The sequence below is a fragment of the Gorilla gorilla genome, chromosome 7 (assembly GCF_029281585.2).
Source record: "Gorilla gorilla gorilla isolate KB3781 chromosome 7, NHGRI_mGorGor1-v2.1_pri, whole genome shotgun sequence".
NCBI classification, from domain to species: Eukaryota; Metazoa; Chordata; class Mammalia; order Primates; family Hominidae; genus Gorilla; species Gorilla gorilla.
The window spans coordinates 126,412,392-126,437,630 of record NC_073231.2 but is presented as its reverse complement, the minus strand read 5'-3'; the positions used below and the strand labels follow the sequence as shown (position 1 = coordinate 126,437,630).

Here is a 25,239-nt window from a genome sequence, read left to right as displayed (position 1 = left end):
AAGAGTGCACTGAACAAAGAGCTGTAAAGCAAGAATCCCAGTAGCTGAAGCAGTTCCAGCCTAGTAGCAGATAACTTTAAACTTAAACAGATGATTGGATTTTGAAGTTGAGGAGGTGCTAGCAATAATTTAGTCGCACCCCATCATTTGGCAGAGGAGGAAATTTTGACCCAGCAAAGGCAAGTAATTCTTGCCCAAGCTCACTCAGATCTTTAATCTGATGTGCACTCTCCGAGATTACCTTAATATAATAGTAAAAAATAGCTATGATTTTTAAGGATTGCCTGTTTACTGTCTGTAAGACAGCTTTGTAAATCCTATATATGCATGAATTCATTTAATCCTTACAATTCTGCCTAAGTGACAACAGTATCATTCTTTTCTTTGGAAGAACCCACAAAAAAGGCACTGAAAGTTCTGGTAAAACTGTCCCTTTGGAAATAATGTGAAGATTCTAGGTTTTTTGTTTGTTTGTTTGTTTTCTTTTCTTTTTTGACACAGAGTCTCACTCTGTCACGCAGGCTGGAGTGCAGTGGTGCAATCTTGACTCACTGCAACTCCATCACCTGGGCTCAAGCAATTGTTGCACCTCAGCCTTCCAAGTAGCTGGGGACTACAGGGCATGCACCACCATGCCCGGCTAATTTTTGTATTTCTAGTAGAGACAGAGTTTCCGCCATGTTGGCCAGGCTGGTCTTGAATTCCCAGCCTTAAGTGATCCACCCACCCACCTTGGTCTCCCAAAGCACTGGGAGTATAGGCATGAGCCACTGTGCCCTGCCAGATTCTAGATATTTTAGAAGAGACAAGATCAGTTTTCAAACTATATTCCAAAGATTAGTAGCAACCCCACTTAGAGGCATGGGTGGTGCTAGGATGAAGACATAAAGTCTCAGAGGGGCCAAGATCCCCACTGGGAGGCAACCCCATATAAAGTCTCTTTCAATTGTTTGTTTGTTTTTTGTTTGTTTGTTTGTTTGTTTTGAGACAGAGTCTCGCTCTGTTGCCCAGGCTGGAGTGCAATGGCGCGATCTTGGCTCACTGCAACCTCTGCCTCCCAGGTTCAAGTGATTCTCCTGGCTCAGCTTCCTGAGTAGCTAGGATTACAGGCATCCGCCACCACACCTGGCTAATTTTTGTATTTTTAGTAGAGACGGCATTTCACCATGCTGGCCAGGCTGGTCTCGAACTCCCAACCTCAGGCGATCTGCCCACCTCAGCCTCCCAAAGTGCTGGGATTATAGGCCTGAGCTACCTCGCCCGTCCAATTCTTTTACATATTGTTCTAGGACTTGTGACTTCATCTGAACAGAGAGATCATTGAATTTAAAGAGTTTGGAAGCCACTGACCCAGATGATTTGGGAGACCTGTCTCAAATTAAGGACACTTCCATAATTGTTACCAATTACTTCTTACCACCATCTCTCAAATTCTTGCCATTTTGTAAACCTTTCCTCTCATGCTCTGTGGAAGTGATTACAGGGACACGACTCAGCTCACCAAAGTTGTGCTTCAGAATAATTTCAGAATTGAATGTTTTATTCCCCTGTTGCCTTTCTTCACCTTCTTCATTAGAAATCTGATCAGTTCTTGAGAAACTGACTGCAGCACTCAAGGCAGGAAGCCAGGCAGAGATGGAAATCACATCTGTTTCAGGAGTCATGTGTTAACAAAATGCAGACACATCTCCAAAACTGTCGTATTCATATCAGAATACCTTTGGGTGCCAGGAAAGCTGGATTTGTAATGCACGTTGTCACTAGAACAATAGCACCAATATTTGAGCCTGACAAAAATTGGTCTTCAAAGGCTTGAAATAATGAAGCGTATGTAGCACAAGGTACGGCTTTTAAAACCCTGTTCTTCCCGAGGCAGGCAGATCATGAGGTCAGGAGATCGAGACCATCCTGGCTAACACAGTGAAATCCCATCTCTACTAAAAATACAAAAAAAAAAAAAAAAATTAGCCGGGCGTGGTGACAGGCGCCTGTTGTCCCAGCTACTTGGGAGGCTGAGGCAGGAGAATGGCGTGAACCCCAGGAGGCGGAGCTTGCAGTGAACCGAGATCGCGCCACTGCAGTCCAGCCTGGCCGACAAAGCAAGACTCTATCTCAAAACAAAACAAACAAATCCCTGTTCTTCCACATGATTTTTCCCCCCTTTGGAAAGTTGTTTGTCCCCATAGCCAGCCTTCTACCTCTAAGCATTTACATTAGTATTAAAATAACAGCTCTGCATACAGGAATAGTGGAATGTGCCCACTCCACGTATTCTCACAGCAGAGTTTACCATATCCACACAGCGCTCTTCAATAGACTGCAAAATGTTTTAGGGCTTTGGGACTATTTAAACCTACATATACCACTTGACACATGGGTGAGTTTGTGATTCCACCAGTAGAGAAGTCTGCATTATACTGTTGGTATTTACTGTTGAGTCTTATTTTGTAAACTTAATATTGTTTTTGAAGAATGATGCTTAGTTGCTTTCACATTTAAATGACTGATTCTGGTCAAAGTTAATGGATTGCATCTGACTAGGTAAGTAAGCTAGTCACTTTGGGAGGATCATTTGTAGCTTCTCCAGTCCTATTTAATGAGCTGGCAAAGTAATTTACTAAATTTAATGTAGAAGCTGGAAAAAATTTATTCTGAACCCCCTTCCCCCCGCCCCAAACACTTTATGCCTTGAGACCATACTCTATTCACCTTGCAGGGTCTGGTACATTGCCTTCTCTAACAATTCATTTTGATCTATTGAAGATGCTGTTGTTCTGTTGGAAAAAGTCCTTTTACAAAAGCAACAAGCTAAAGCTAGCTTTTAAAATATGCATAAAATACACAAAGTGAGGAATATATCAACAGTCATTCATGTTCTAGTATAAATAGCTTTACAGCAGTGGAGTGGGGGAGGGCACTTCTTCAGAAGCACAGTTTTTGTTTGGAATTGCTGGAAGGGAGGCATTAAAATATAAAGGTGATCATCAAGAAATGAGTTCTTCCTGGGAGAACTTTGGAAAGGATGGGAAGAAAAGGTATTGAAATTGTTAGCACCAAGCTTATTTTTGGCTTGTCTTATAATTTTTCCCAAGGAAAGTCATTGCCTTGTCATAGTGATGCCATTTCCAAAGGACACCATTTTTGACATGTTCAAAAATTGGTGTCTGACACAATTTCCCCATCCTGTGTTTTACTGAGGGCGTTACCATCTGCCAGCTACCATGCCAAACACATTACACACACTGTCTCAATCACCACTATAGCATGATGAGGTAAGTGCTACTTAACAGGTACTTACATGATGCTTATTCTGCACTGTATTAAGCATTTCTACAAATTTTAGCTCATTTAATCTTCACAACCACCCTCTGCTATAGGTACTATTATTTCTCATTTTACAGATCCAGAAACTGAGATACAAAGAAATTAGTTGACTTGCCCAAGACCCCCACAGCTAGTAAACTGGGTAACACAAATTTGTGTTCAGGCCTGCTAGCTCCCGAGTCAGCACTCAAAACCACTGTTGTATATGATATTATCCTTATCAGTAAGGAAATAGAAGCACAGAGAATATCTTGACCAGAGTCACACAGGCAATAAATAACAGACTCAGATTTAGGCAGCCTACACGTAGGACCTACAGAACTCAAGTCGTACATCATTCTGTAAATCTTCTCTACTTTGATCACTCATTCCTCATACTAGGGTGTTAGCCTAAAGCAAGAGCTACACACATGCTTCTATCTCTATACGGATTCCACTGTGTCACTTAAGATAAAGTAATAATAAGACTAGAAAGGGAAGAAATTAGCTTTATCACTTATTTAGCTTACTGTCTAATTTTCTTTGATTCTGAATAGATTTTTGAGTTGTGACTTATTATGACAACATTAAATCTTTGATAGTTGTCAGTGTCAAAAGCAATCTTAACCTCATCTGGAGCAGTGTTTCTTTAATGAGCCTAGGGATTGCCTGAAGATTTTGTTAAAATGCAGACTCTGATTCAACAGATCCGGATGGGCCTGAGACTCTAGCAAGCTCCCAGATGATGCTGATGCTACTGGAACATAGTCCATATTTTGAGTAGCAAGAATTGAGCATTCACTGAGTTTTTAAACCGAGCTTAAAGATGTATCCTAGGGCCCATCAAATGGGAAGGAGAGCATTTTTATAGACAGAAGAACATATAGGAAGTTTGGGAAGGGCAAACACCAGGCCAAAGGGATGGCTCATGAGATGAGAGCTGAGCTACACAGATTCTCCAGATTAGAAGGGTTTTCAGAGATCATCTGGTCCAATCATTACTGATGACTATCACAATCCTTTCACATTCCTGTCAGGTCATCTCAACCCTTGAGTTAATAAATTATGGGTGGTGAATGGAACTGGACATTCAACAGAACCAGAGAAGTTTCAAGATGATGCCTGAATCACAGAACCAATCTAAGAGCAAAAGACTAGGGAAAGAGGCTGTGATACCTCACTCTGTCTGGGTAGACATTTGCCACCATAGTACATTTTTCAGAGCCTTTAGATATTTATTCAAAAACTTTTTAGACCTTACCATTTCATAATTTAAAAAAATGCTACTGTACCAGTGAATCAGCTGGAAGTACTTATTCCCCCAGACATTTGCCTCCCACTATGAAATAAAGATTCAGTGCTGACTGGCAGGTGAGAAACAGTGACAGATGTGTGGCAGCTGGGCTGCTTCTTGGCTGTCCTGACTAAACATTTCAGGGCCCTTGAGACAACAGATATTTTCAAGGATCAGGAAGCATGGGATAAAGACAAGGTTCTTTCCATTTTGATTTTGCAACCAAACCAAAAGACACTCAATGTATTGCTGAGTCCTCTGATTAGGGGGATGCCAACTTCTCATAATCATCCTTTCCTCAGGCTGTCATTTGACAGTTCTCTGCTTTCTTTTTCAGGTGCCAGGGGAGAGCGAGAAACAGTGGAAACCAGCCCTGGTTGTGCTGACTGAGAAAGACCTTTTAATCTATGACAGCATGCCACGGAGGAAGGAAGCCTGGTTCAGCCCAGTTCACACATACCCTCTTCTTGCCACCAGGTAGCCATGGCCTTGTGTTTGGTATGATGTGTTTGCAGGTGGATTCTATTTTAATGAATTACAATTAGCTCAACACGTTATATTACTGCTCACTATTGCAGCAGGGGCTGAGAGCTCCTTAAGAATATAGCCACACATTTTCAGCCACATAGATTAATGATCATTTATGGCCAAACATGAAGCAACAACACAGAGACAAAGAACAAAATACTCGTCCATCATCAAGAAACGGTGACATCTGCGAGATGGTCCTCATCTAGCCGCCGTCCTGGGTCTCCATCTCATTCCCTTTGAAATGAACTGGACATATATGTTTGTAGTCTTGAAGTCCAAGTAGAATCACCAAGCAAGGGTCTTCACTTGGTGGCACAAAAGAACGTTATATGGGAATGCTCCACTGTGCTTTTTAAGGCTTGTTCAGCAGGAAATCTCATAACAAGTTATTTCTCAGTTCCATGATGCTTCCTGTGGAAGGGTGGCTGCCAGGCTCGGTTTTTCAGGTCCTTCAGTGCACATTTATTATTCATGTGAAATATGTCTTTAAAAAGCACTTCATCGGGGTATTGACATACAAAATTATGTACATATTTAATGTATACAATTTGATAAATTTGGAGATAAATATACACCTATGAAACCATCATCATAGTCTATACCATAAACATACTCATCACCTCCAAAAATTTCCTCCTTCCTCTATATTTTATTTTTTGTGATAACAACATGTAGCATAAGATCTACCCTCTTAGCAACCTTTTAGGTATATAATACCATGTTGTTAGCTATAGGCGCTATGCTGTACAGTAGATCTCTAGAACTTATTCAACTTGCATGACAAAAATTTCGTGCCCTTTGGCCAACACATCCCCATTTCCCTCTCCCCGCTGGAAACCACCATTCTACTCTCTGCTTTACGAGCTTCATCATTTTAGATTCCTCATATAAATGGGATCCTGTAGTGTGTGTCCTTGTGTGTCTGGCATATTTCACTTAGCATAATGTTCTTCAGGTTCATTCATGTTGTCAAATATGGGAGAATTTCTTTCTTTTTTAAGGCTGAATAGTATTGAATTATATGTAAATACCACACTTTCTTTATCCATTCATCTATAGACGGACCTTTGGAGGCATCACACTTCCTGATTTCAAAATGTATTACAAGCCTATAATAATCAAAACCTTATGATACTGGCATAAAAACACGTAGACCAGTAGAACAGATTGCAGAGCCCAAAAATAAATTCACCCATTTGTGGTCATCTGACTGTTGACAAGGGTGCCAAGAATACACAATGGAGAAAGGATATTCTCTTCAATAAATGGTGCTGGGAAAACTGGATATTCATATGCAAAACAATGAACCCTATTTTACACCATACACAAAAATAAACTCAAAATGGATTAAAGACTTAAAGGTAAGATCCTAAACTGTAAAACTTCCAGAAGAAAACATAGGGAAAAATATTCTTGACATTGGCCTTGGCAATGATTTATTGTATATGACACCTATAGCACAGGCAACAAAAGCAAAAATAAATAAATGGAACTACATCAAACTAGAAAGCTTCTGCATAGCAAAGGAAACAATCAACAAAATGGAAAGGCAACTTATGAAATGGGAGACCTCATATCTAATTAAAGGTTAATATCCAAAATATATAAAGATTTACATTTCAATAGCAAAAAAAGAAAAAAAAACTGATTCAAAAAGGACCTGAATAGACATTTCTCCAAAGAAGACATACAGATGTCCAAAAGGTGTTTAATGTCACTAATGATCTGAGAAATGCAATTCAAAACCACAGTAAGGACGTGGTTAGGATGTGTGTTAGGATGGCTATTGTCAAAAAGACAAATGATAATTAGTGTTGTTTATCATTTGATAAATGTGAACCCTTGTACACTGTTGTTAGGAATGTAAAATGGAGAAAAGGAAATCCTTGTATACTGTTGATAGGAATGTAAAATGGTGCAGCCACTCTGGAAAACAGTGTGGAGATTTCTCCAAAAATTAAAAACAGAATTCTAATGTGAGCTAGCAATCCCACTTCTGGGTCTATATCCAAGAGAACTGAAATTAAGGTCTTAAAGAAGTAGTTACGCTCCCATGTTCATTGCAACATTATTCACAGCAACCAAGACATGAAATACAGTTTGATTTTTAATTATTTATTTTTGAGACAGAGTTTCACTCTTGTCACCCAGTCTGGAGTGCAATGGCACTATCTTGGCCCACTGCAACCTCTGCCTCCCAGGTTCAAGTGATTCTCCTGCCTCAGCCTCCTGAGTAGCTGGGATTATAGGCGCCCACCACCACGCCCGGCTAATTTTTGTTTGTTTGTTTGTTTTGTTTGTTTTGTTTTTTTAGTAGAGACAGGATTTCACCATGTTGGCCAAGTTGGTCTTGAACTCCTGACCTCAGGTGATCTGCCCGCCTCGGCCTCCCATAGTGCTGGGATTATGGACGTTCTTCTCAACCACTGCACCTGGCCTGAAATAGTTTTAATGTGTTGTATCCTTGTCCCTGTCTTTGAAAGCTTATATCCCAAAAACAGAAATGAATCAAACTCAAGTCTTGCTTTCAAGTAGCTGACATTTCCCAGGCCTGACTTCTCTTGCCAGCTCTTTTTGTTTGTGCTTTATGACAGTGAGCTGTTTGTATTCCTTCTACACCTGTTTCTTTACCTGCAAGCTAGGCATGATAAAGTCATATTTGTGTCCTTCCTGGCACAGTGCCTGGGAATATTGTGCCCTTGAATGTCTGTTGAATGAATTATTGAGCAATGTGAGACAAACTCTGGAAGAAGTTTGGTCCAAGAGACAAAGCATAGTGGACAGAGGTTTTGGAGCATCTGATCTGAGCAAGATGTAGACAGAAATAAGGTAGGCTCTTCATCTAGGAAGGACTGAGCTGCCAAGCAGGTTATGGTCAAGGGTCAGCTGGCTGCAAGGAGGAGAATGAAACCCAGTAGCAGAGCAAGAATTAACACAAGATTAAAATGCCAGTAGTGAATAGAGCTGAAATTCCAGAAAAATCCTTCTTACTTCCAGTCGTGATTGATAATGAAGACCAGCAGCGGGGGTGGGGCCGGGGAGGTGGGGAGCTAAAGATAGAAATTATTGGCTCCAGAGGTGAATAGAGGAGGTTTTCAGGGGCGAGGAACCAGGCCTAGATCACCTTTAAAAAATAAAATTTAAAAGTAATTTAACATTTGAAGCTTTCAAGCTTCAAAATGTTTGGCAGAATGGCTACTAAAGTACAATACAGCTTTGTAATAAAACCGCAGTAATCATAGCCAGGTATGCTGGCTCATGCCTGTAATCCCAGCACTTTGGGAGGCCAAGGAGGGCAGATCACCTGATATCAGGAGTTTGAGACCAGCCTGGCCAACATGGCAAAACCCTATCTCTACTAAAAATACAAAAATTAGCCTGGTGTGGTGGCACACATCTGTGGTTCCCAGCTGCTCAGGAGGCTGAGGCAGGAGAATCACTAGAGCCTGGAAGGCAGAGGTTGCAGTGAGCTGAGATCACACCACTGCACTCCAGCCTGGGTGACAGAGTGGGACTCTGTCTCAAAAAAAAAAACAAAAACAAAAAACCTCAATAGTCAGAATGTAAACATCCTTAACTGCACACAAAGACTCAGGCTGTGCCTTGGGGCCCATGAGAATTCGGCCCAATCACTATTGCTTTCTGTACTTTGCATCCACGGTCTCATCCATGAAGGTTATCTTCAGATTCTGAGACATTCCCACAATAGAAACCAAAGAAAGATTAGACCACAGTCACTGGATTCCAGTTACTAAGAAGCAAAGTTGGACCCAAGCTTCTTGAAATGATTCTCAGAAACAAAAGTTGAAATAAGGTAGTTTCTGCAACTCTCAGGCAACATGAAAATAAAATTTACTCTCGTACATAGCCTTGTTCTCACAGTTTCTGGGCATTATGAACAATGGGGACTGCTTTTTCATTCATTCATTCATTCATCAGTCAACATTTATAAATCATCTACTATGTGCCAGGAGTTATAATTGGGACAAGGGATAAAGAGGTGAAAAAAATTCAAACTTGTGAACCTAGCATTATCTGGAACAAAGTGTGTTGATGTGCAGGAACACATAAGGAACCATTTGCAGTAAAGACAACAAAAAATGCCAAACTCTGCCTGGACAGTGGTGGAGGACTCCTTGCAGTAGAAGTCATGTTGAATTGAAGCCTGAGGGAAAACTCACCAGAGGAACAAGGGAAGGGAGGCCAGAGAGGGGCATGAGCATTCCAGACTTAGGGAAGATCCAAGCACAGAGCTCATGCACTGCTGCATGGCCCAGTTAGAGCACCACATAGGGCCCTGGGGAATGAGGGGAAATGAATCAGATACTCACTAAGTACCCAGCACTTGACACAAGTTACCACTTACAACTTGTGTATCCATTCTGCAAGGCCTGTATTAGTGTGCCCATTTTGCAGATTAGGTACCTGAGGCTCAGAAGAGTTCAGGAATCACCCCAGGTGGTGTAGCTTCTGAGAGATGGAGGTGGGATTCCAGTTCCGGGACTGTGTGTCACTTGCATACCTGTGCCTTGGTACCACAGGGGGTTGACACAGAGGTGGGAGATGGGGAGGAAGACTTTTCACTAGCGTATCCTTTTCTACCTTTTGAAATTGGAACCATGGGGAACAGCAGGAGTCTCTGGGGATGATAAGAGTCATGGATGTGATCTGGGTAGATATTTTTATATTTGGTGTCAAATAACAAATGTCCAAGGAGTGACTGCTGAATCCAAACAATTTTGCAGTGATCCTGATTCCATTGTAAAGAAAAATAAATACATAAAAATAAAACCAAATTTCTGTGAGGACACAAAGTACTTAGCTACAGGAAGAGATAAGTTGCTCCCCAGGAGTCTCCCCTCTTTTGTTTTTTTCTCAGCTTTCCTATCCTGTAGCCAGGTTTAGCCCTGGGACTTCAACCCCCTGGTAAGACGAGGAGACTGAGAAAGGCTCTGCCTTTGGTCTGGTTCTTCAGAAGCAGAGAAGGCAACAAGGACTGAAGTGGCAGTGAGTTCTTAAGCAAATGCTCCCAGGAGAAGCCTGGAAAGGAGGAGGGGAAGGACAAAAAGAGAGAGGAGCCAAGGAGGCTAGGATTTCAGGCAAAGTCTCAGCCTCAGCCTGACCTTACAGGGGTCTTGAAAGCTAGACTGCTTAGCATGGTAGCCACTAGCCAGATGTGGCTACTTAAAGTAATTAAATTTAAGTGAAATTAAAAATTCAGATCCTCACCCTCCTTAGCCATATTTCAAGGGTCCAATAGCCACCTGTGGCTAGTGACTACCATTTCGAACAGCACAGATCTAGAACATTCCCATCACCACCAAAATTCTATCAGACAGCACTTCCCTAGAGCATGTAAATGACTCTTTCCAAGTTTGTCCCGACTCAGGCAAGTGACTGGACCTGTACATTCCTACAGCAGTCCATGGACAGCTGAGGCTGCCTGGAGAGATGTCATCTCACAGGCTCTTCAGGCTTCTGCACAAGCAGGAAAGTCCTAAGTGTGATTCCTTAAAAGCAAAGGCCCAGAAGGAGGGATGGATGTGCAGAAACAGTAAATGGGACCTGAAGAGGTTTGAGTGGGTCACTGAAAGTGTCTGCTACAGGTTCACAAGTGACAGGGGTGCCAGGTCTGAACTGAGAGTAAAGCAGATGAATAGCCTAAACCCATAAGCCTGCATCCAATATGCAAACAGGAAATGGAAACCTCTTCAGTGCATCACTGTGATCATTTAGAATAGAAGATGCGGGCTGGACGCAGTGGCTCACACCTGTAATCCTGGCATTTTGGGAGGCCGAGGTAGGCAGATCACCTGAAGTCAGGGGTTCGAGGCCAGCTGGCCAACACGGTGAAACCCCATCTCTACTAAAAATACAAAAATTAGCCAGGCATGGTGGTGGGTGCCTGTCATCCCAGCTACTCTGGAGGCTTTGGCATGAGAATCGCTTGAACCTGGGAGGCGGCATTGCAGTGAGCCGAGATCGCACCACTGCACTCCAGCCTAGGCAACAGAGCAAGACTCTATCTCAAAAACAAACAAACAAACAAACAAAACAGAAGATGTAGTAAAAAATAAAAATAAAAAATCAGTGTCTACGATGCAACCATAAAGCAGACCCGGTTGTAATAGTTGTCCCCTCAACTCACTGTCCCTCTCCCAAATTACCCAGCTTAACCACTGAACTGCAAGAGGAAATCTTATTCTGTGTGGATATTAGCCCTATGAGGAATGATACAATTAGGCCTGTAAGGATTGCCCTGGTCTCTGGCTGGTAGCCCATGAGGCAGAGTATGTCCAGGATCTTAGGTGGCACTGGCTATTCATTCTCACTCTATCCTCTCGAAGTAGTAGGTGAGCTTTTGCCTGCTCCTGGGTGGCAGCCTGGAAATGACAGAGCTGGGAGTTTGCATCCTAGTCTTCCTTCCTCCAGAAGAGTGCTTAACCCCAGCCTCATCACCCCAGCTCCCTCTGTCAGAATCCCTATCTGTGAAACACTCACTGGAATGCCATTGTCTCCAAAGCCAAAGGAAAATATACTTTGGTAAAATAGATTTTTAACTGACCTTTTGGCTTGAGCATCAGCTACCAGAGCATCAGTCCTGATCAACTTCTCTCCAAGACCCTATGGATGTACTTAGAAAAAGACTTTTAGAAAGCAAACAATGGGAAAAAAATGACCCCTGCCTTCTCTATGGGATGATACCAGGGAGATGTAGCCCCTTTGCAGCTCCAGGCTGAGCTTCCCAATGAATTGCAGTAGGAGGCAGGGTCCACCCCTGCTGAAATAGAAACTCTTATCTCCTTGTGGATAAAGGTGGCTCTCTGAGGTGGGAAGCTGGGCTGATGCTGTTGGTTTCTGGCGGGTTGTGGGGGACGGTCCGTGCCAGAAATGGTAGCATTCAAAGGGAAACAGAATCCTTCCATTGCAGAGGTTACCCCAGCACTTCCATTGACTGCTTTTTTAGCCACTTATTTAAGTTCAACAAGTGACTCTTTCATTTACTTCCGATGCATTCTATACAGCCATATACAGCACCGTGTCCTTTATATATGACCACATAAGTATGTAATCTCTCTAGTAGTATTATTTGTCTTTGTATATTTCTAAAGAAGAGGATCCATTCCTGTTTTTAAAAATTTATTTTAAAAATCTTGTATTGAGGTCTAATTTATAAATAGTAATATGCACAAATCATAAAGGTATGGTGTAATTTTTACTTACGGATATAGAGCTATGTTTTTAAAAAATTTATTATACTGTGTCTACTAACTAATCACCTTGGGTAATATTATCAAGAAGGCCATGGTAATATTATTTTCAAAATAGATCAAGCTGGGCTGTAATCCCAGGACTTTGGGAGGCTGAGGTGGGAGGATTGCTTGAGCCCAGAAGTTTAAGACTAGCCTGGGCAACATGGAGGATCCGTCTCTACAAAAAATAAAAAACAATTAGCCATGCATGGTGGTGCACACCTGTAGTCCCAGTGACTTAAGAGGCTGAAGTGGGAGAATTGCTTGATCCCAGGAGATCAAGGTTGCAATGAGCTATGATGGCACCACTGTACTCCAGCACCTGGGTCCACAGCAAGACCCTGTCTCTTTAAAAAAAAAAAAAAAAAGTAGCTCAACTCTGTAATGAACTAGTGGCTGGCCCTTATTTGGCGTAGATCAAGGCTACGTGCTTTAGGTGGATTCTATTAGGGTTTGCAAACCTTGCCCAATATGAGAATTACCTGGCTATTTATTAAGATTCAGGTCTTCAGAACCCTGCCTTAGATATTCTGGCTTAGGCTGGGGTTGTGGATCAGGAGAATGTGCTTTTAACAAACATCAGGAAAATGTTTCTCAGGGTTACTGCATTCAACCCTCACAACCCCATAAGGTTAAGGTTTTATTCCTATTTCACAGATCAGTTAACTGAGGAACTGAGTAGTTACTTACCACAGTCATGCAACAGTAACAGTAAGAGATGGACCTGAGATTCTGTTTCTACCTTTTGATTCTTATCCACTATTCTGTGCAGCTTCCTAAGAGCATGTCCTTATTTCCTAGAGTTTCCATGGCTCTTAGAATTGGCTGAGTGTATCATATATAAAAGTTTTCTTTCCTGACAAATAAATCATGCAACAGGTGGCCTCTTATTCCAGCTAACAATCAAGGGAATTGTTACCGCTAATCATGCAGAGTGAGGACAGAGTTGTGGATAGAATCAGAGACCTAGAGTTTCTGCCTTGCCCAGCAGCGGGAGCACCATCTGGGACTGTTAAACAAGCAAATGTTCAACTCCACCCCAGACCAACTGAATCAGAAACTCTGGGGATGGGACCCGGTCCATCTTTGATTTTAACAAGCCTCCAGGTGTTTCTGACACAGGCTACAGTTTGAGAACTATTGATTTAGAAGATTGTGTGCTGCTGCCTCCCATCTTCTCAGGGGTTTGTGGTGTGTCCGAGTCCATTTGGGGCTGCTATAACAAAATACCTTAGCCTGGGTAATTTATAAATAATAGAAATGTTCTCACAGTTCTGGAGACTGGGAAGTCCAAGATCAAGGTGCCAGCAGATTTGCTGTCTGGTGAAGTCGTGTTCTCGGTTCCATAGATGGAGCCTGTTGCTGTGTTCTCACGTGGGTGGAAGGGCAAAAAGGGACTAACAGACTCCCCAAGCCTCCCCGACCCTTTTTTTTTTTTTTTTTTTTTGAGACAGAGTCTTGCTCTTGTGGCCCAGGCTAGAGTGCAATGGCGCAATCTCAGCTCACTGCATCCTCCACTTCCTGGGTTCAAGTGATTCTCCTGCCTTAGCCTCCCAAGTAGCTGGGACTACAGGCACCCACGACCACACCTGGCTAATTTTTGTATTTTTAGTAAAGACACTGGCTAATTTTTGTATTTAATAGGGACACCACAACCGGTCTCTATTTTGTATTTAATAGAGACACCGGCTAATTTTGTATTTAACAGAGACACCACACCTGGCTAATTTTTGTATTTTAATAGGCCACCATGTTGGCCAGGCTGGTCTCGAACTCCTGACCTCAGGTGATCTGCCTGCCTTAGCCTCCCAAAGTGCTGAGATTACAGGCGTGAGCCACCACACCTGGCTCCCCAAGTCCTTTTATAAGGCACTAATCCTATCCATGAGAGTGGGGCCCTCATAACCTAGTCACCTCCTTAAAGGTCCTACCTCTTAATACGTTTGCATTGGAGCTTCAGTGTCAACATGAATTTTGGGGGGACACAGACGTTCAAACCACAGCATGGTGAGAGGGGAACTCCACAGCAACTATGTGGTTCTTCTTCCCCTGTGGTTCTTCAGAAGCACTGTTTGGCCACAAGCTGTGATGACCACCAATGGATCAGTTCTAAGGCTGTCCTCGGTCCCGGCCCTCACAGAGTGATCAACAGCTCCTAAAATGTGATGTGCTGCTGCCCTTCCTTTTCACTTAGATGACCTTCTAGCATTTTCCCTGGTATTTTGCATTCTTTCCTAGCTTTATTTTCACGGCTGCATAGTGTCCATCACACGAATGCTCCAGAGCATGGGTTCTGGAAACTGACAACCTGGCTCCGAATCCCAGCCTTGCTACTTACCAAGCCTTGGAGCCTTGGGCGAGTTTTGTAATCTCTTTTTGCCTCATGTCCTTCATCAGTAATATGTGCCCAATATCTATACCTGCCTAATAGGGTTGTTATAAGGATTACACTAGATCATGTAAACTGCTTAGAATAGTGCTTGACACATGGCAAGTGCTAAATAAATTTAGTATTTTCTAATTTGTTAACCCCTCTTCTATTTTCGGGTTTATAAATACATTGGCTACATTTTTAAAACAACTCCATCACACTGAAAATTTGTAACCAACTAAAATTCACAGGTCATCATTATACCACCTGCTAAAAAAAAACTTTTAAAATCCATCCTGTTAGCAGAAACTAAAAAATTAAGAAATAAGCGAACAAAATGTCTCCAAAAATATCTCCTTAATAAATGGAAGACCATTGGATTTGCTGGTAGAGAGAGAAAACAATGTTTCATCATATCAGACTTGACAGACCTGGGTGCACACTGCAGTTTTGTCCAGGCAAGCCTCAGTTTATGACCACAAGCAAGTGACGTCTTCTCTCTGATCTGTTTCCACATCTAAAAAATAGAATCATAGGCTGGGCGCAGTGGCTCACACCTGTAATCCCAGCACTTTGGGAGGCCGAGGCGGGTGGATCACCTGAGGTCAGGAGTTCGAGACCAGCCTGACCAACATGGTGAAACCCCATCTCTACTAAAAATACAAAAAAATTAGCCAGGCATGGAGGCTCACACCTGTAATCCCAGCTACTTGGGAGGCTGAGGCAGGAGAATCACCTGAACCTGGGAGGCGGAGGTTGCAGTGAGCCGATATCACACCATTGCACTCCAACCTGGGCAACAAGAGCAAAACTCTGTCTCAAAAAAAAAAAAAAAACAGAATAATAATATCTATTGCAGGGCAGTTATGAAAATTAAAATATGATGAATGTATTAGCCATAACAAAATACTACAGACTGGGTGGCTTCAACAACAGGTATTTATTTTCTCACAATTCTAGAGGCTGGAAGCCCCAGATTAAGTGCCAGCATGATCAGTTTCTGGTGAGGACCATCTTCCTGGGACTGCTGCCCTATTTTAATGTTCTCAAATGACCTGTACTTTCTGTGTGCATGGAGGGAGAATGCAAGCTCTCTATTGTCTCTTATCATTTTGAGGATGCTAATCCTATCATATCAGGGCCCCACATTTAGCTTTAACCAGCTCCTTTTAGGCCCTATCTCAAATACAGTCACCTTGGAGGTTAGGGCTTCAACACATGAATTGGGTGGAAAGAGGCACAATGCCATTCAATGACCTATGTACATAATTCTTTTTTTTTCTTTTTTTTTTTTTTTTTTGAGACAGAGTTTTGCTCTTATTGCCCAGGTTGGAGTGCAATGGCATAATATCTGCTCACTGCAACCTCCACCTCCCAGGTTCAGGTGATTCTCCTGCCTCAGCCTCCCAAGTAGCTGGGATTACAGGTGTGAGCCTCCATGCCTGGCTAATTTTTTTGTATTTTTAGTAGAGATGGGGTTTCACCATGTTGGTCAGACTGGTCTCGAACTCCTGACCTCAAGTGATCCACTCGCCTTGGCCTCCCAAAGTGCTGAGATTACAGACGTGAGCCACCATGCCCGGCCAGCCTTATTTTTCATAAACACACGTAGTAGGGCCAGGTGACTGTCAGTCCCCTTCTCTTCCCTGTAGCAGAGCTAGGGAGCTTCATTCAGTCTTTTCTCTAGCACAAGAGGGAATGGCCAGGACTATAGCCAGTAGGAAACAGTTTTCTTCTAAATCAAGTTATGCCCTCAAAGAGTTCATAGTTGATGCGTTTCTTTGCTTGGATTTTTCTTTTTAGGCCCAGGCACATCTAATTTGTATTTTTCTGGATGATGAAAATTTGATTGTGTTTCATAGAAGTGGCACCAGAAATGCTCATAACGTGTTCCTGGTGTCGACTGCCATGCAGAGATGTTTACGAGCAGTCATCTCTCCTCTTCCACTGCCAAACTTCAATGGTGCCCCTATGAGTCCATTGGTGGTACAGTTTATAGCAGTGCGCTCAGGAAGTTTGCAAACAAGTTGTAATTTTAGCAATTCTCATTCCTCAGCTTTTTATGAGTCCTTGGGAGAACATTTTTGCTTAGCCAAAGTTTATTTGATATTGCTGAACACTAAAAAAAAAAAAGGTATGCTCACTTGTATGGAGTAAGAGTGTTGGTTTTTTTGGTCACTGTCATCATAATTGGCAAATGAGATAGGTCCACAGAGAGTGAGGATTAAGGTCACATTATTTCTGGAGTTATAGAGGAGGTTTAACCCAGAAATTCTACACACCCAGTCCCAGCGGCTGGTGGGGAGTTTCGGGAACACAGAGCTTGTAAAAAGGGCGACACTGCTCTGAGCCCAGTTTATTGTCCCATGGGCCTGAGGGAAGGGTGTGGGGTTGCCTTGAAAGGGGAACTGAAGAATGTGCACTTCTCTACTCCCAGACGGCTTGGGAACCAGGCATGCTTAATATTTCTGCTAAACCTGATGGGTAATCCTTGGTGCCTAAGCAACTAACCCGTTTCTTTTTCTTTTTCTTTTTTTGAGCGGTAGCAAGGGTTATTGTGAAGAACGAAAGAACAAAGCTTCCACAGCGTGGAAGGGTGGATGGGGACCCAACCAGGTTGCCCGCAATTAACCCATTTCTAAGTGCTAAAAGTAGTAGCTGCCTCAGGCCAGCCTCAGAAATTTTAGGAATTCTTTTCACTAGAAAGTTTGGCCAATTGCATTTGTCAAACATTAAATTACAATCAGCCTGTGGTTTCCATGCTAACCCTGGGAGGCATCCTCACTGGTAGAAAATGTGGGGCATATTCTGTGGGCATTGCCTGGGGTGACATGAAGAAATTTACATGCCCAATAATCTACATGCTGTCAAACTGAAAAGTGTGGGGTTTGCCTTCCACACCCAGCCATCCCATTTGTCCCCGTATACCTAGTGATCTTCCAGTGTCTGGTCTCTGGTCCTCCCTTCTGCTAACCAGGAGCCCCTCAGGAGTGGTGGGTGGGATATAAGAAGATGAGGAGATCCCTGGACTTTGAAATCAGACAAACCAGGTATTGAATCCTGAGACTTCTACTTGCAATGCGATCTTGGGCAAAATACCAGTCTCTCAGAATCAGTCTCCTCATCTGAACAAAGGGGGCGGTAGTGTCTTCCATTTTATACAGTGATTGATAGGACTGATTGAGATAGCATATGTAAATATTAAGCATATGACTGAGACATGTGATTGATAAATGTTAGCAATTGTTAAAGACCAGAGAAAATAATTGAAATTAAAGTAAGTACTTTGACATATTTGACTCTGCATTTTATCTGGGAATCCCAGTGTCTTAAATCACAGTAATCGAGCTCTAAGGACTGAGGTTAATGAAATTGTTGGCTGTTTGGATGGGTTTGGGGAGGGTAGGATGGAGTCAGGAGACTGGAACTCCTTGGCACACACAACAGAGCTATCTCTAAATGCTATTTGTAACAGCTCCACAGACAGGAGGCCTGCAGATGGCTTCCTCTTTGGGGTAGGAATGTTCATTTCAGTTAGAGAAACTTGATAGGCTCTTATTAGTGGCCAACGTAGTAGCCAGGGCTGATGGTAGGAGAATATCTGGAGGCGGTATGAAATAGAGGAAAAGCCGAGTGTTATAAGAGCTGATTGTTCAGGTTATTTGTTCATGGTTTCAATTTTCCATTAAAATAGGATTGATTTTAGTCATTACCATACATGGAGACATTCCTAAAGATCTTTTTATACTGTGTATTCTACACACACAATGGGACATATGTTGAACTAATTAAAGCACAGTTAGACAAGAGAATATATAAGAGTTAATTAAAAGATTCAAAAAATTATTTAAAAAGTATAGCTCCAAGAGTGCTAAATAATAAAAAAAAAGTTAACTTCAAAGGAAAAATTTCCCAAGATGTTGGACTGTCATGACGTGAGAATATCCATCAGATTATAAGTCTTGTTTACCTCTGGAGAAGAGCAGCACAGGGATAAATTAAACCCATGGATGACCTGAAGTCTGCATTGTAATCTTTTTCAAGTTTCTTTTTTTCTTTTCTTTTCTTTTTTTTTTTTTTTTTTTTTTTTTTTTTTTTTTTTTTGAGATGGAGTTTCACTCTGTCACCCAGGCTGGAGTGCAGTGGCGCAATCTCGGCTCACTCCAACCTCCGCCTCCTGGGTTCAAGCGATCCTCAGCCTCCTAAGTAGTTGGGATTACAGGCATGTGCTACCATGCCCGTCTAATTTTTGTATTTTAGTAGAGATGGGGTTTCACCATGTTGGTCAGGCTGGTCTTGAACTCCTGACCTCAAGTGATCCATTCATCTCAGCCTCCCAAAATGCTGGGATTACAGGCATGAGCCACTGCGCCCAGCCTCTTTCCCTTCTGTTTCCTTCCCCACCTATAGATGGTGAGCTGGAGCTTGGCCCTTTTTTTGTGTGATAGAGTATGGACTCTGTAGTCATATAGCCGTGGGTTCAAATTCTCGACACTAACTGTGGGATCCTAAGCAGTTATTTCACTGCATAGAACCATGGATTCCTTGTTTATAAAGTGCAGCTCATAATACCACTTTCAAAGAAGCGTTGCGGCAATTAAACAAGATAATGCATCCACACAACCTTTCACCTGGTGAACATCCGCTTTTCTCTGTCCATAATATGGCAGATGGCCGTGGCAGGTCACAAGGGCACAAAGAAAGGTATGGAGGACAGTCACTTGTCTCCAGAAATCTACCTGGATAATGCCACTGAATAGTCAGGAATTGACTCCAAGCTGTTTTGCTGCTTATTCACCTGTACTAAGTTGTTCATTTCTTATAGTCAATATCCCTCAATATCAACTTTCTGAGACATGGGACCTTGCCTTTCACCACCATATTCAGATTAAAGGAGTTTATTTATTTATTTATTATTTATTTATTTATTTTGAGACGAAGTCTCGCTCTGGCGCCCAGGCTGGAGTGCAATGGCGCAATCTCGTCTCACTGCAACCTCTGCCTCCAGGGTTCAAGCGATTCTCCTACCTCAGCCTCCCGAGTAGCTGAGATCACAGGTGCCCGCCACCAAGCCTAATTTTTGTATTTTTAGTAGAGACAGGGTTTCGCCATGTTGGCCAGGCTGGTCTCGAACTCCTGACTTCAGGTGATCTGCCTGACTCGGCCTCCCAGAGTGATGGGATTACACGCAGGAGCCACGGCACCCGGCCCAGATGAAAGGAGGTTAGAAGATATAAATGAGGCAATTGATTGGCTACTCCTAGCTGGGGGAAATGATGCAGGGAGTTAGAGAGTGTTCTTGGGAAACCCCTCTCACCTGACAATTTGGTACTTGTTAGTGATTCTTTGACCCTCATTTCTTTCCTGAAGGGTCTGTTGATGCCCAGGCTCCATTAGGGGTGGCCAGTGGATGAAAGTATTTGAGATTGCCAGAACCATGTAAGCGATCTGGCCAGTTGTTTTTTTTCCTTTTTTTTTTTTTTGTGGCTTGCATTGTGGCATCTGCTGGGAGATGCTAATTACAGCAATTAAGTAAAATGAGGATGTAATATTGCTTAGCAACCCAGTCACCTAATATGTAATTTTACTAATTTGGCTGAATCTGTGTGCTGTAACTGTTTGTGTTTTAATTAAGGATGTTAATAATAATGTTTTTGTATGGAACATTTTATGCAACATTCTCTGATACTTCTCCAGAATTAAATTAATGCAAAAGCATTTCTTGAAAGACAGGTTTTTGGGGATTTTTTGTTTTGTTTTGTTCAAAACTAGTCAGGCTAAGGGGGCATATTTGAAGATCTAGAAACAATATGCAATCTGATACCTCAGTAGTCAGTGGAGAGAGAAACACTTGGCCTGATTTCTTGCAGGAATGAGTTCCCCAATGTCATAAAGATTTGACCCACAAGTGGTCCTATCATGCAGCCAGTTTAAGCCTCATAGAATTCATCACATTGGGCATTTAAAGTAATTTAAAGACATTTTATAAATTATTTTTATCTTGCTTAGGGACACATTTATGTACAGGTCTTCAAATTGGATCCATGCTGACCATGAATGTAAAATCTTAACAACTTTCACTTTTCCAAAAAAATAGGCAACTTCTATCCCCCAGACCAAAAGAAGGTAACTCTACCTCCCTAAACAACCAAGTTACTACTGAAAACACCAGTCACTAAAGATAGATTTAAAAGAAGAAGCAGGAAATGGATGTTAGGCTGTTCTCATAAAACATCTAATCTCAGCTACCTTTCAAGATCACTTTTTTTCAGGGCTGAATTAATCTGGAAATTAGCACGTAGTGGACATAAACCCAAGTTCTTTGGATTTAGCATTAGTTACTGCTTTGTTTGGTTGAAGGGCTGAGAGTGGGAGAGGAGTCATGTAGTAGTCATTAATCACAAACTTCTTGGGAAATTGTTCTCTTTATATTCTAGTTATTCATTTAGTTGTTCATTTAACAGATACTGAGTGCCTGCTATGTGCCTAGAACTGTTCTAGGTGCTAGGAATACAGCAGGGAATAATCAAATAAAAATTTCTACCTTGATCAAACTTATGTTCTAATGACAATAATGGCTATTACTATGTATTCTGTGCCAAGCACTGCTCCATGCAATATTCATTTATTAACTTATTTAATTTTCACAACACCACCATGAGGTGACCATATTATTATCCCCAGTTTGCAGTTAAGGAAGCTAAGGCATGGAGAGTTTAAGAAACTTGCCAAGGTCCCATAATGAGTAGTAGAGCTGGGATTTGAATCCAGGTATCTGAATTTCTGCTTTACCTCCTCCTACCTATGGCTTCATTCTGTTGCCCCTCTCTGATATTATATGGTCCTATTTATTTTTTCACTTATTCACACTCCTGGCTAATAGGAAATGTAAAATCTTTCTGGGATTTGTAGCTTTGCTTCCAACCATGGGAATGTGTTTCTGAATTTTGTAACTAATCAATTTTGTGAAGAACAAAGCATGTCCTTGGGTTTCTCAAGCAGTTTCAGATAATACTTAGAAACTGGGTGTGAATTGCAGCTTCAAACCCCGTCCCAGGGTGCCAGTATTTTCTTCTGGCTGGGTAAGAGTTATCTTCTCTTGGGAGACAGCATTTTCTTGGTTACTATAGTTTAGTTCTTGCCACATATAAGAGACAGATGGTCATATTTTTAAGGATACACACATAGCTTAAAATGTAAAATAATGGAAATATAAATAATAGCAACTTCAGAGTCCCCCTGAGACTGCAGATCAAGACAGATCTTTGGGAAGAATCTTGGAAGGAATGTAAAAAGGCTGTTCCTGGCAGAATGGGAAAAAGCCAGGCAGACAGGTTTTAGCCTTACCTTTTCAAATGTCCAAATGACGATTTGTGAAATCTTAATGTCCAGCTGACATTTACTTGGTACTTAGTTCCCAGAATCTGGCTACAGTAATGTGTTTCCAAGTATGATCTACAAATAAAGAGCATATTAGGAGGCCATTTCACTGGCCCTGAATGTCAGAATATTTCAGAATTGTGTTGTGTTGTGTGTTTGTGTATGTGTATACTTTCCTTTGCAAAACTGAATTCACATGTTAAAAACCTTTTGAAAAACATGTATTCATGCAGTTACCCAGCCAACATTTATTGAACACCTACCATGTGCTAGATTCCAGGGAGTTAAAGAGAGAGGAGACCAGGCTCCTACCCTGAAAGACAGCAAGGTCTAGTAAGAGAGGTCAGGTGGTGATTATGAAACAGTAAGGTAAATGGATTGATAATGATGTGTGGGAATCCAGAGGAGGGATGCCTATCTCCAGAAAGAGATCAAAGAGATCAGATGGCAAATGGTCTTGAGCTCCAGTAGATCACTTTGCTGGCAACAGAAGTTTGTTTTCCCCAACATCTATCTTCTTACCCAGGAGCTGTCAACTCTGATACATAAGCAACAACCCCTACAGAGTAAGCACCCAAGAACCTCTGTTGGCTGCCAGCTTAGGCAACCTCAGACTTGCTGGAAGGGCACTTACTTCATCTTGGCTTCCAAGAAGCAAGACATCTGCTCCAAGTATGGTTTTCTCGCCTAGATTAGCCAAGGTCCAGAGATGGCTTTGATGGAAACATGGGCTTGTGAGGGGAGAATACTCTTAACATCCCTGGGGAAGTCAATATCTAACCCATGCTTGAACACTTCCACAGATAATGCAAACATTTATGCTTACCCTTTCCTCTTTTCCATTCCTCACACAAAATCTTCTCTTTTCCAGACAAACTCATGTTGTCTTTGGCATTGTTAGGAAACCTTTCCGTATATAGACCCTCAATTTCCAATCTAAATGACTATTTCTTTTGAATACTGTTTTGACTCCCAGTATAAACTTCCTCTCCTTTGCAGTAGACATGGCCCTTTGGGAATCCTGGTGTTACTTAACTTAGAACTCAAGTATTGGGTTCTTAAGATCTTAAAGGCCTTATGCAATATGACTGTAGCTTATCTGGAGTCTAATATGCCTGTGAGCCATCGGAGCGGAGATGATCAGTAAGCAGGCTGTTAGATAGACAGTATCCAACATTGTATATCCAGTATTATTTATTGGCTGGGAGTTGGTAATATGCCAATGCAAATTAATCTCAAGAGAAAGATTTCACAGAGCATTTATAAATTGAATTATTCCACTAGTTTTCTCTATTTCTTTCTGGAGGCGCTACTCCTATTGCTCTGCTGGCTCACATAACAAAAGAGAAAGGATCTTAATCTTATCTTGTCCGATGGCCTTGACTCATCTTTGCAATGCCATGATATGTACAGCAATCAGCTGTCTGTTCAGTCACTATAAGGTAGTATAGTGATGAATGTCCACATTCCTATGTCTCATCCCCAACTTATTATTGTTGATAATCAGAAGCAATTCATTGGGAATGATATAAAGAATAAGTGAAATCTATTATTTCCAACACCTTAATAGGGATGAAATAACAAATATGTTGATAAACGTGAGATTCCTTCTTTGTCTTTGTGCCATAATCACTGATCTCCATTTTTAAAGAATTGCTTTTCCTGAAAGTTCAGATTCCCTCTCTGGAGGAAGATCTTTATAATGATCGGGTTGCTCCAGTGAGGAGGAATAATTCTCCACCCATCCACCCTACCTGGCTCATGTTCTTTGCTTGTCATCTACCAGAAGCTGGTTCCGACTCTCTTCCATAATCCAGCAATGAGTCTCCCCAAAACTGGAGCTTAACTTGGAGTAAAGAGGCCATGGGAATTAGGAGGGGAGACAGTATTTCTCCTTTTAAACTGTGTCTCCTTGAGGCTTAATCCATGCCTGTTCTGTTCACACTGTACCTAGACTTGGGTTTGTGTAGAGTAGGTGCTTATTAGTCTACTAGAGGGGCTGTAACAAAATACCACAGACTGAGTGGCGCCAACAACAGACATTTAGTTTTCACAGTTCTGGAGGCTGGAAGTCCAAGATCACGGTGCTGTCAGGATTGGTTTCTGGTGAGGACTGTCTTCCTGGCTTGCGGATGGCTGCCCTCTTTCTGTGTCCTCACATGGTCTTTCCTCTGTGAGTGCACGGGAGGGGGAGAGATTTTTGGCTTCTCTTCCTCTTCTTATAAGAACACGGTTCCATTGGATTAATGCCCCACTCTTAGGACCCCCTCACTTAACCTTTATTACCTCCTTGTAGGTCCTATTGCTATAGGGGTTAAGAAGGAATTATTTAGGCAGATAGCAAGGGCATGGGAGTCCTCAGTAAGGCTGTTCTTTTTAATGAAAAGCAGCCCCAAATCATTTTCTAACAAAGAGCAGCCTGTAAGTTGAACTGCAGACATAAACAAGCAAGCTGGGAGCTTTCAGGGGTGAATGCCAGCGGGAACTACGGACTAGACATTTTCAAGATGGCGGCTCTATCTTCCCTTCTCTGCTGGCCACGTGTACAGCAAGAAGCAGACAAGATGGCACAGATCAACTGGAAAGTCCATTTGCATAAGAAGATTAGGGTAGGGCAAGCAGCCCTTCCCTGCAGTATGTAAAAGTCATACCTGATGGAACCAATCTGTGAGTCCTGCCTAAATCAGACACCGCCTTCTCAAACCGGACTATAAAATTCAGCACATTGGCTGCCAACCGGTCCTTTCTGCTCGGAGACCCCTGTCTCTATAGAAGAAGCTGTTTCCCTTTCTCTTCTACCTGTTAAACCTCCACTCCTAAACTCCTAGTGTATGTCCGTGTTCTAAATTTTCCTGGCGCGGGACAACCCCGGATATTCCTGGCGGGGATATACCCCGGGCAAGGTAGCCACTTCACCATTTCCAAATACTGTCATATTGGGCTTCGACATATGAATCTTATGAGGACACAATTCAGTCCATAACAGTGCTCCATAAATATTTGTTGAGTATATCACTTGGTGAATGAAGAAATCTTTATCGATTGATTGAATGAATGAATGAATTAGCGAGTGATTTTTGGTGTTCTTTTGTAAGGAAGGGAGAAAG

General features: G+C 42.1%; 1 protein-coding gene across 1 annotated transcript in view; it reads left to right on the top strand.

The window, feature by feature from the left end:
• Positions 1-25,239, top strand: part of SNTB1 (syntrophin beta 1) — a 270,601-nt gene that overhangs the window by 226,155 nt on the left and 19,207 nt on the right. The window contains exon 4 of the mRNA XM_019032405.4: positions 4,935-5,074. Coding sequence (XP_018887950.2) covers positions 4,935-5,074 — 140 coding nt within the window. The remainder of the gene's footprint in view (positions 1-4,934; positions 5,075-25,239) is intronic.